Source organism: Leucopleurus acutus (assembly GCF_964270905.1).
Source record: "Leucopleurus acutus genome assembly, chromosome: 20".
NCBI classification, from domain to species: domain Eukaryota; kingdom Metazoa; phylum Chordata; class Mammalia; order Artiodactyla; family Delphinidae; genus Leucopleurus; species Leucopleurus acutus.
In genome coordinates, this window is record NC_139162.1 from 52687500 (window position 1) to 52699980 (window position 12481).

Below are 12481 nucleotides of genomic sequence, written 5' to 3' on the forward strand. Positions count from 1 at the left end.
CAACTAGAAGAGAATAAATGTGTGCTGTCTTCAGCCTCTAAGTTTATGGTGATTTGTGATGGTGGCCACAGGAAATGAATACAAGCCCCGAACCTCCATCCACAGGGGGGCAGGCCAGGCCGGGACTTGAATCCCAGTTGCTTCTCAGAAACAATTCTCCACGCATACCGCAGCTGCAGGGATTTACATGGTTGCCTCGGTGACAGGTCTCCCAAACTGGGCCAGGGAGACCAGGGAGGATGACGTTATAATTCAGTGTTTCACAAAGTAAGAGCGCGTGCCAGCTCACAGGGCTGCTATGGGAATCAGGTGAGCAAACAGACATAGAGAACTTAGCGGGGGTGGGGGCGCAGAGCGGGCTGGAAGCGTCAGCTGCTATGGGAATCAGGTGAGCTAACAGACATAGAGAACTTAGCGGGGGTGGGGGCGCAGAGTGGGCTAGAAGCGTCAGCTCAGCTGCTATAATAAAAATCACCACTCTGGTTGCTGCTGTTGTTGTACTCTCACTGTTTTCAACTACATCTTCCCGACTGGTGCAAACTGGCAGAAGCCAAAGGCAACCTGTCCTGGGGGAACGCCGCCCTGAGGCACATCCACACGCAGCCCCCTCCCCACCGTGCCCGAGCCAGCACCCGGGCCTCGCACCGGGCTGGGAAGGGGTCTGATCAAACAACCCGAGACACAAAAGGTGAAGACACACGGCCCAGAGCATTTCCTTCCTAACCTTCCACTGCTGGTTTCTGATGTGAGGACACAGCTGTTTTTTTTTTCCTTCAGATGCCTCCTGCCTTGTTTGTCTTTCTTCTCCCTCTTCCTTCCCGGTCCTCTGGGCCTCTCCCCATCCTTCTCTCTCCCCAGCCTTTCTTGTTGTTGGTTCTGCCCCTCTATCCTTTCTCTTCCTCTCATTCCTTCTCACCCCGATTCCCTCCTCCCTCCCTCCCTTGTGGTGTAATGGTTACGAATTACACCTAGGTTCAAATCCCAGCGCTGTCACTTTGAGGCTGTGTGACCTTGGGCGAGTGGCTTCCCCTCTCTGTGCTCCAGCTGTAAGATGAAGTAACATGAGTGCCTCCCTCCTAGCGTGGCTGGGAGCATTAAATGGGCCCCAGAACAGTGCCTGGCATGGAGTGAGTGCTCCCTAGTGTTCCTTTATGCTCTCCTCTCTCCCTCCCTCGCCCTCTGTCCCTCCATGACTAATGCTACCTACCTCCGTCTGAGAAGATCCCTTTACCGTTTTCCAAGCTCATTGCCTCTGTCCCTTCTCACCATTTGGGACCAACAGCCCCAGGAGGTGGGCAGGACACCACCTCTCACTTTCCCAACTGGGACATCAAGGCAGAGCTGCTCGCCCAGGCTCACTCAGTGTGCCAGAGCCCAGTCACGACTCCACCTAGGTCCGTTTTATCTTTTTTTTGGCCTTACCGCACGGCACGTGGGATCTTACCTCCCTGACCAGGGATTGAACCCAGGTCCTCTGCAGTGGAAGCCACTGGACCACCAGGGAAGTCCCCACCTGGGTCTGTCTCAAATGTGGCTGCCCTGCCCTCCTGCCCAGGCTCTAAGGCAGGATGGCCAACCTGAGGCTCGAAATTGCCGGCACCCGTGTCTGGCCGGCCGGTGCTTCCAAATCAGAGATTTCCTCTCAAAATCCCGATCTCTGGCTTTTCCTGCAAGCTTGGAAGCTCTCTGGAGCCAGATCTCTGTCTAGTCATTAACACCCCTGGGCTTCATTTTCCTTATCTAGAAAATGGGGATAATGACCTTGCTGACGTCATGAGGCTGTCGTGAGAATTAAACGCGGGTTAAGAAGTATAAAGCAAACATATGTCCACGTGAAAACCTGTACACGCACGATCACAGCAGCATTATTCATCATGGCCCGAAGTGGACACAGTCCAAACATCCACCAACTGATAAATGGATCAACCAGATGTGATATATACACACCCTGCAATCTTATTCGGCCATAAAACAGAAGGAAGTTCTGACAAAGGCGACAACATGGTTGGACCTTGAAAGCATCGTGCTGAGGGGAAGAAGCCAGACAAAAAAGGCCACAGAGAGTATCGCTCCATTTACCTGAAATGTCCAGAATAGGCAAATCCAGAGACATAAAGTAGATTAGTGGTTGCCAGGGGCTGGGGGCGGGAGGAGGAGAGTAACTGGTAAAGGTACAGGGTTTCCTCTTGGGGTGACAGAAATACTCTGGAACTAGATGGTGGTGACGGATGCGCACCATCGTGAATCTACTAAAACCCACTGAACTGTAGACTTTAAAATGGTGAATCTTATATGAATTTTATCTCAATTTTTAAAAATGCAAAAAACCTCATAAAACCACATAAAGTGCTTAGAACAAGGCCTGGCCTGGAGTAAGCACTCAGTTAATGCTAGGTTGATTAATACTAACATTTCCAGTGCAGTTATCTTTTCCTTCATTGTAACAAGTTGTCTTGCTGCATTTTTTGTTTAACTGTTGTTTTGTTTAACTTTAAAGCCCAGCCCTGCTTCTTCCTGTCCCACTGATAAGAAAGCCTGGAGCTCCCTCTTTTGGTGATGGCAGAGATTCAAACCACATGAGGCCCTGGCCCGGGGAGAACCCTCACCCCAGCCCTGCCCCTTAACCACAGTAAAAACCGGGGCTAGGTGCTCTTCCTTGTTCTCACAGAGCTTCTACCCCCACCAGAGATCTCAATTACACAAGCAGTAAACCTTTCATATCCTCATCGGTCTCAACATTCAAACCAAATTTGGAGGGAGGGTCCATCCTATCTCTGCAGGACAGACAGTGATCGCTGTCCTTATCTTCCGGCCACATTGGGCCTGCACTCCCACGTGACAACAGTAGGTGGCGGTGGAGAACAGTGTCCTCTTTATCCAGGGCACATGAGCTTTGGTTGGCCACAGTCCCCACCACTCCCAATCGCCTGACTCCCAGCCTCCTGCACTCATTTACTCTACCTTCCCAGCTGCTGTAGGTGCATAGGTTTGCAGTCCCAGCTCTAAGAGAAAGCTGCCTCGAGGCAGGTCTGCAGCTGGGATACGGCTCCATCTCCATTCTCAGAAAGTGGTTCCCTCCCCTTTGCCTTGGCTCCAAGATGGCCCGACCCAGCCCAGCCCAGCCCAGCACCTGCCCACCTGTGGACAGAGTGTACCTTCATAGAGAATGCCCTGGCCATCCCTGCTCTGGAGGCAGCTCAGCTTCCAGTGCCGCCCACTCTTGTCTATCAGCACCGTCCTCTCTGGCAAAGCCTTGAGCGAGGTGGTCACCCGGCTCCGCTTCAGTGCCTGAGGGCTCTGCCTGGTTGTCTGAGGGCTGCTCCGGGAGGTTGGGGATCTGCTCCAGCACCCTGCAGGAGGATGGTGAGAATAAAGAAAAGGCGGCATCCAGGAGAGAAAAGTTGGGTGGGTAATCAGATGGCGCTCATAATACTGTTCATTTATTCATTTGTCCATTCAACAAAAGCTTCCTCAGACCTTCCACGGATCCTGTGTGCTGAAGCTGGGGACCCGGACGTGAGTTGGATCTGGACCCTTCCCTTGGGAGCCTCTAATTTGGTGGGGGAGACTGACCTGGACACAGCTGGTCAGAACTGAGTCTGAGACAGGGCAGTACAGAGGAATATGAGAAAGAGACTGACAGTGCCTGCAAAAGTCAGGGGAGGCTTCATGGAGGAGGGGACATTTGAGTTGGGTCCTATTGGACGAGTAGAAGTTTGCCAGGGAGGAAAAAAAAACCATTCCAGACATTCAACCCAAAACATCCTAAAACAGGACCTGGTTTTGTGCTGAGCATGAAGAGGGACCAGACATTTGTTAGACTGAGGCCGTGCCTTTGAGGGGCTCCTAGACTGGCAAGACAATGCGGGCGGTGTGGTGAGATAGGGACACAGGAAAAGATATTCCCTGCTTCACTCCTCCCAGCCGCCATCCACCCAAGGCACAGATGGGATGAGGCCGTGGGGCCCAGAGATAACAAGGGAGAAAGAGGAGACACCGAAGGGCTGTGACTTGAGATCCGAAGACCCAGTGGGAAGGAGACGGGCATATGGTCCTCACCCTTCCCTGCTCACTGGCTGGCACAGGGAATACACAAATGAGTCCACCCGGTCCCTGTCCACGAGGGACTCTCAGTCCAGCAAGCGAGGCAGAAAGGGACATGGAGCCTGGAGGAGACATGAACTCAAATGAGGACATCACTGGCACTGTGGGAGCCCAGACAAAGAGGACAAAGAGAGGCTATGGAGGGAGATGAGATGGACTTGATCCAGCCTATGGCATTCAGGAAAGGCTTCCTAGAGATCTGACCCTGAGTGCTGGAAAGAGGAAAGGCCCTAGAGCTGAAGGAACAGACTTAGCCAAGACCAGAAGCTGAAAACCCTAAGAAGTATTTCCAAAAGTGAGTTTTCTGTGTACAGGGTTGTGGTGAGAGCTAAAGGAGGAACCAGACCATCGTCTCAGAGGTCAGGTTGAAGAGCACAGACAGTGGGGCGATGGGGACGGTAGGGGGCTGTGAGCAGGGACGGGTGAGGTCACCTCTGGCCATGTAGGGATGGACTGGAGGGGGAGCCTGTGGGCTGGAAGGTGGGGGAGGATCCTGGGAGGAGGGTCCAAGCAGGCGTATGTGATGCCTGAGCAGAGGCATGATGCCTCAAACATTGTCAGATGACCCTCCTTTTCCCCATATTGAGCATAACTCTCATGTTTGGGTTTCTCACAGGTACTGAAGGTATCTTCAGATTCAGAACTCTCACCTTCTGAGAGAAGGGATGATGGGGGAGAGGAAGCGCAGCTGGGCCATTTCACTTTCTTGGGAGATATTTCAGAACTGGTGTTCCTCCTTTTCTTTGAGCCTAGAGAAAGGAAGACCGAATGCAGACTGGAGTTACAGAAGTCCTTTCCAGGAACCATGAAACCTGAGGTCATATTCAACACTCTCTTCCCTTTGACCCTCACAGCCAAGTTTTACTACTATCACCTAAATAATCTGAACAAACTTTCCTTTGTTTTAGTTATTCTTTCCTAAGAGAGGCTTAGCCTCTCTTTTATATCCTCAAGCACTTTATCACAGTGTGGTCTCCTTTAGGTAATTTCTTCAGATCTGTCTTCCAGTTCACTGTTCTCCTTCAGAGTGTCTAGTCTGGAGTTTAAACCATCCAATGAGTTTCTGATTGCCATGATGATATTTATTTTTATTATCAGAGATTTTATTTGGTTCTTTTAAAATCTGCCTAATCAATCCTAACTAGCTTTCGTTCCTTCACTGTACCTTCAACTACTTCTTTTATTTCTGTAAACATAATAAATGTGCTTTGTACATATTCTCGTCTGTTAATGCCAAGGTCTCTGGTCATTGCAGGTCTGATTCTATAGTTTGTGTTTCTCCTGGCAGTGGCTTGTTTCCTGGTATCTTTGTTAATTGGTTGGGAGCTGATGTGCCTGTTGGAAGTCTAAGGTCTGTCTTTAAAAGATGTTCCACAAGAAAAGATTTGCCTCTGCTGGGGCGGAGGGCACCCACCACTCATCACTTTATACTAACTTTTCTGCTTGTATTTTTTGGGGGCCACACAGATCAGTATGAATTCTGGCCCCAAACTGGTTAAGGATGTGAGTTCTTGGTTAGGAGTTCTCAGAGAGGACATTTTTCACTCACAATCAAGGCTGAGACAGACAAATGTCTCCACATATTTTCTCTGTGGAGCAATTTTTTTTACCACTGAAAAGTCCCAGATTTTAGAGGAGGTTTCCAATCTCACCCCTGTGCTGCTCGGGCCCTATGCTTTGTCTCCTGTACCCCATAATGACCAGCACACAGCCCAGAACCAATACCCCCTATAGCATTTGCTCAGCCCTGTGAGTCTGTGTTTTCTTTCTTTTCTTTTTTCTTTTCTTTCTTCCTTCCTTCCTTCTTTTCTTTCTTTTCATTCTTTCTTCCTTTTCTTTCTTCCTTCCTTTCTTCCTTTTCTTTCTTTCTTTCCTTCCTTCTTTCTTTCCTTTCTCTGTCTCTGTCTCTCTCTCCCTCCCTCCCTCCCTCCCTCCCTCCCTATCTATTTATTGCCTGCATTGGGTCTTAGTTGTGGCAAGCAGGATCTTTTGTTGCAGTGCGTGGGCTTCTCCCTAGTTGTGACGCATGGGCTCCAGAGCAAGCGGGCTCTCTAGTCGTGCGTGCGGGCTCCAGAGCACATGGGCTCTATCGTTGGGGTGCGTGGGCTTAGTTGCCCCGTGGCATGTGGGATCTTAGTTCCCTGACCAGGGATCGAACCAGCGTCCCCTGCACTGCAAGACAGATTGTTAACCACTAGACCACCAGGGAAGTCCCTGTGTTATCTTATCGCTCACTTCCATGTAATTACCTTACTTTCCTACCATTCAGCCCTATGAATATAAAGATATTCTTTATATTTTATCCAGCATTTTGTGGTGTGCTGAGCCATAAGGGACTTTTCCTTATCATCTAGTCTGCCGTACTACTAAAACCAGAAGTCTTCTTTCAGTTGACATTACCTCAGCCAGCATACTTGGTCTCTGGACTCCTGGAATGGCCTCCTAACTGGTTTCCATGCCTCCAATCTACTTTCCACACGTAGCATTCAGAGGTCTCTTCAAAATGCAAATCATACTGTGTTTCCCATTTGGCGGAAGTTCTTCCATGGCTCCTCACCACATCAGTGATTACTAAACTCCTTACCCATGGTCTACAAGGCCCCACGTGTCTGCCCCCAGTACAGCTGTCCTTCTTTACTTCTCCAACATGTATGGCTCTTCCCCATACCATGCCTCGGTGCCTGAATTCCTGTTCCGACCCCCTCACCTTGCCCCCAGTCTTCACTTGGCTAACTCTTATCATCCCTAGATCTCGGCTCAAACATTACCCACCTAGGGAGGCCTTCCCTGACCCTCCCAGAAACACATCTCCCTTATGTGTGTTCTGTGGTCCATCCATTGCCCTTCTGTTATCATGCACTCAACTAATAATTGTTTATTCAATGTCTGTTTGCCTTACCAGCCACCAAAATCTCTGAGAGAGCAGAAACCAGGTCCATCTCACCTGTTACTACATCCCTGGGCACAAACACAGCACCTAAGTACACAATAGGCAGTCCAAGTATGTTTGTTGCCTGATGACTGGGTGAATGAACAATGAGTGAGGCCCAAGGCTGGCATTAGTGAAGGCTGGGGTTAAGGACTCAGGCTCTGATGGATGGACCTAGAGATTATCATACTAAATGAAGTAAGTCAGACAGAGAAAAACAAATATCATATGATATCACACATGTGGAATCTAAAAAAAAATGATACAGGACTTCCCTGGTGGTGCAGTGGTTAAGAATCCACCTGCCAATGCAGGGGACACGGGTTCAAGCCCTGGTCCGGGAAGATCCCACATGCCACGGAGCAACTAAGCCCGTGTGCCACAACTACTGAGCCTACGCTCTAGAGCCCGCGAGCCACAACTACTGAGCCGTGTGCCACAACTACCGAAGCCTGCACGCCTAGAGCCCGAGCTCCACAAGACAAGCCAATGACAAGCCCGCACACCACAGGAAGAGTAGCCCCCACTCACCGCAACTAGAGAAAGCCCGTGTGCAGCAACGAAGACCCAACACAGCCAAAAATAAATAAATAAATTTATATAAAAACATGATACAAATGAACTTATTTACAAAACAGAAACAGACTCACAGTCTTCAAAAACAAACTTACGGTTACCAAAGGGGAAATGTGTCGGGGAGGGATAAATTAGGAGTTTGGGATTAACATACACATCACTATATATAAAATAGATAATTAACAAGGACCTACTGTACAGCACAGGGAATGCTACTCAATATTCTGTAATAACCTATATGGGAAAAGAATCTGAAAAAGAATGGATATATATATGTATAACTGAATTACTTTGCTGTACACCTGAAACTAACACAACATTGTAAATCAACTCTACTCCAATATAAAATGAGAATGGGAACCAAAACCATACACTAAGGATGAGGAGAAAGACAGGAGGAGCCTGGGTCCCTTACGGCATCATGGGGACACCATCCGTACACTGGACTGTCCCCTCCAGACTTTTTGTTAGAAAGAAAAACAAACCTCATTTGTTTAAACTCTTGAAGTAGTGTTTTCTGTTACTTGCAGCCAAACACACTCCTAAATGATAAAACGAACGTTGCTGAACTTTCTGCCACGTATGCCAACTTCCTTCTGTGGCCTTCAGATAAGCAAATCCACTTCGATTTACCAATGTAGGATCTGTGCTTGGGCTTTCCATTGGCTGGGACCTACTGCTGATATTTCATTCATTCAGTCAACCAATCAATAAGATTTCTCAGCACCCAACTCTGTATCAGGCACAGTCCTGGATGCTGTGCAAACAACAGAGCTTACAAACCACAATAAACTCCTATCCTTACAGAGCTTCAAGATGAGGAGCAATATAAATGAGTAAAATAATATATTTAATCCAGTTGATACTTACAAGTACTGAAAGGCAAGATAAAGCAAGGGCAGGGGACAGGGGCTGTCACATGTAGGAGGATGCAATTTAATTAGAGGTCTCAGGGAAGGCCTCTCTGAGCAGGCAACAATTGCATAAAGACCTGAAGAAAGTGAGAGAGGGGGTCATGCACCAGATGAGGGAAGAACCACCCAGAGAGAGAGAACAGCAAGTGCAACAGCTTAGAGGTCCAGGGTTAGGAGATTAGCTCTGAGAGACAACAGGGACCTGATCATGTCAGGCTTAACCTGGGAAGGTAGTGAGCAGGGGAATGACAGGGTCTGACTTTGTTTTAACAGGGTCCATCAGGCTGCCACTTGAAGAGAGCTGCAGGGAACAGAGAAGAAGCAGGGAGACCAGGGGAAGAAAGCTTCTACAATATTGGTGAGGTGAGGGTGAGATGGATCAGGGTGGTGGCAGGAAGTGGTCCAATTCAGCATTGAGTTTTTTAAAAAATAAATTTACTTATTTATTTTTGGCTGCATTGGGTCTTCGTTGCTGCTCACAGGCTTTCTCTAGTTGAGGCGAGTGGGGGCTACTCTTCATTGTGGTGCACGGGCTTCTCATTGCACTGGCTTCTCTTGTTGCAGAGCACGGGGCTCTAGGCGCAAAGCCTTCAGCAGTTGTGGCACATGGTCTCAGGAGTTGTGGCTTGTGGGCTCTAGAGCGCAGGCTCAGTAGTTGTGGCACACGGGCTTAGTTGCTCCGTGGCATGTGGGATCTTCCCGGACCAGGGATCGAACCTGTGTCCCCTGCATTGGCAGGTGGATTCTTAACCATTGTGCCATCAGGGAAGTCCTTGGCATTGACTTTTAAAGGGAGAGATGATGAGATCTGCTGGAGGGCTGCAGTCATGGGGTGGGAGAGAAAGAGGACTTGAGGATGACTCCATGGTCTGAGAAGCTGAATAAGCTGAACTGCTGTTACCTCGATGGGATAGTCTATGGAAGGGGCAGGTGGGGGGTGGCAGTCATATCAGGAGCTTAGTTCTGGGCATGCGGAGACACTTATGGGACATCCAATAGATGTCAAGCAGGGAGTCTGATATATATGAATGTAGATTTCAGGGGAAGAGTCCAAGCTGGAGACAGAAATGCATGAGTTGTCAACTTCAGAGCCACGAGCCCGATAAAACGCCAAGAAACTCTGTATAGGGAGAGCCTGAGCTCTGGGCTTCTCCGGTATCCATGCAGGGTCAGGCAGACTGCAAAGGTGCCTGTCCTTCCTTCCCAAATGCACACACGCACGCACACACATCACCCCTCCTAAAGGGAGAAGCATAAAGCCCCGGTTCTTACCTTGGGAGGATGACATAGACGGCTTGACAAAGGTCTGGGACCCCTCGTGCTCCTCTGTAGGCAGAGCTTTTCCGCAGTAGGGGCAGAATTTGAAAGTTGCTTCAACATCTTTGCCACAGTCTGGACAGGAGATCATGCTAGAAAACAGAAGTGGGGTCGGGGGACAGGAAGCTGGAAGAAAACTTAATCCACTGCCGACGAGTAGTCACCTGAGTTCCCCATGATGATGAGATTACAGAAAGAAGAAAAGTTATCATACCTGGAATACCCTCTCTCAGAAAGTGGCCACTTCTTTTTTTTTTCTTTTTTGGCTGCACTGCACGGCATGTGCGATCTTAGTTCCCTGGCCAGGGATCGAACCTGTGCCCCCCTGCAGTGGAAGTGCAGCATCCTAACCACTGGACCGCCAGGGAATTCCCAGAAAGTGGCCACTTGTAAAATGAGTTCTCAGGGACTTCCTGGCAGTCCAGAGGTTAAGACTCTGCACTTCCACTGCAGGGGGCACGGGTCTGATCCCTGGTCAGGGAACTAAGATCCTGCGTGCCGCATGGTGTGGCCAAGGGGGGGCAGGAAAGTGAGTTCTCGCCCCGTGTCCAGCCTCTAGCCACCTGTCTCTCCCTAATGGCCCAGGGCAGGTACAAAGCAGAACAAATGCAGAGTGAAACTGCAGCGCTCACAAAAGATATGAGAATGGCTTGAGGTCAATAAAAGTTCTGCAGAACTGCTCCAATCACGGAAGCATTGAGGGTCTTCAGCTGTAATTGTGATGCTCATTTCTTGAATCATGTTATGGGGAAGGTAGAGACCATTAGTGCTCACCAGATATCCACATCCTCCCCTTCACTTCCCAGGATCCTCTGCAGTGAGATTGGGGCCACTAGTTTTGGCTACTTCTGGCCAATGGGGTGTGAATGGAAGTCACTTCCCGGCTGAGGCAGTTAAGAGCCCAAGTACCTCCTCTGTCCACCCATCCTCTGCAGGGATGGCCCAGATGGTCCATACTCCAGATGGCATAGGTACAAGATGAAGCAGGGCTGCCTGGTCCATGTCGCAATCTCATGATGGGCAAATAAACTTACATTGTATTAAGCCACTAAGATTTCAGGGTTTACTTGTTACTGCAGCACATCCTACCCTATCCTGACTAACTTAGAGGGGTAACGGGTGTTCACTACGTTATCCTCTAAGCCTTGTGTATTTCTGCAATACTTCCTAATACTTTAAAAAATCAAAGGCAAAATCACACATAGAGCCTACAACAAATGAGGATACAGCAGGTGTATTCATTTGCTTGGGCAGCCACAACTCAATACCATGGACTAGGTGGCTTCAACAACAGGAATTTATTTTCTCACAATTTTGGAGGCTAGAAGTCCGGGATCGAGGTATCAGCAAGTTTGGCTTCTTCTGAGGCCTCTGTCCTTGACTTGCAGATGGCTGCCTTCTCACTGTGTCCTCACACGGTTGTCCCTCTATCTGTGTTCTAATCCCCTCTTCTTATTGGATTAGGGCCTATCGTAGTCTGTTTGAGTGGCTATAATAAAATATCACAGACTACTGGGTGGCTTACAATCAACAGAAATTTATTTCTCACAGTTCTGGAGACCGGGATGTCCAAGATCAAGGTGCCACCGTGGCTGGGTTATGGTAAAGGCCCTCTTCTGGGCTACAGACTGACAACTTCACCCTGTGTCCTCACATGGAGGAAGGGGCTGGGGAGCTCTCTGGGTCTCTTTTATAAGGGCACTAATCCCATTCATGAGAGCTCCACCCTTACGACCTACCCACATCCCAAAGGCCCCACCTCCTAATACCGTCACATTGAGCATTTCATTTCAACATATGAATTTTGTGGGGGGACACAAATGTTCAGACCACAGCAGGCCCACCCTAAAGACCTCGCTTTAATTACCTCTTTAAAGGCCCTATCTCCAAATACAGATGCATTCTGAGATACTCAGGGTTAGAGTTTCCTAAAAATATGAATTTTTGCGGGATACAACTTAGCCCATAAGAGCAGGATGAAACTAGTTCATAAATGAAGCAGAGAAACTCAACAGGGATGACAGTGCAATAGGCATTTCCAATGAATATACTTTAAATAGCAAAAGAAAAAAGCAAAATTATTTTATTTGTTTTTTATTCTAAGATTCAGTGTACAGTCCCAGTTATAAGCTGGGATATCAAAATAGAAATCAAAATAAACTTGTGCTCGTGACTTCGTTTTGCCTTGCAAGATGAAGTTCTTTTCTTTTTACTTTCACTTATTTATCTTTGACAAATAACAACTGTCTATATTTAAAGTGTACAACTTGTTTATATATGTGTGTATGTATATATATATAAATAATTCTAATTTGCCATATATATATATGACACATTAAAATTATAATGGAGTGATCATAGTTCAGACATACAAAAATGGAACTGGGCAGCCACTGAGGATCTGGTCTCAGGACTTTCCTGCAACACTGAGAACTTGAACTTTCTGTGAACTATACCTAACCCAAGGACACCAGCCATTTTTAAAACATCTGCTTCCTGGAACCTTGTGTCTCAGGGCTGTTCCCCCTTGTATAGATGCAACCATTCTGACCCCAACCAATCCTTGCTTAACAAACACCCTACTTCTTGCCAGCTTGATTTTTTTTTTTAACATCTTTATTGGGGTATAATTGCTTTAAAA

The 12481-nt window shown here is 48.2% G+C and overlaps 1 protein-coding gene across 2 annotated transcripts in view; it reads right to left on the reverse strand.

Moving 5' to 3' along the window:
* The window catches only part of VRK3 (VRK serine/threonine kinase 3), a 41186-nt gene that overhangs the window by 26201 nt on the left and 2504 nt on the right, over positions 1–12481 (reverse strand). For both annotated transcript variants that reach the window (XM_082863486.1, XM_082863485.1), the window contains exons 2-4: positions 9796–9932; positions 4755–4853; positions 3156–3350 (exon numbers count right to left, since the gene is read on the reverse strand). In XM_082863486.1, coding sequence (XP_082719612.1) covers positions 3156–3350; positions 4755–4853; positions 9796–9931 — 430 coding nt within the window. In that variant the 5' untranslated portion in view covers position 9932. The remainder of the gene's footprint in view (positions 1–3155; positions 3351–4754; positions 4854–9795; positions 9933–12481) is intronic.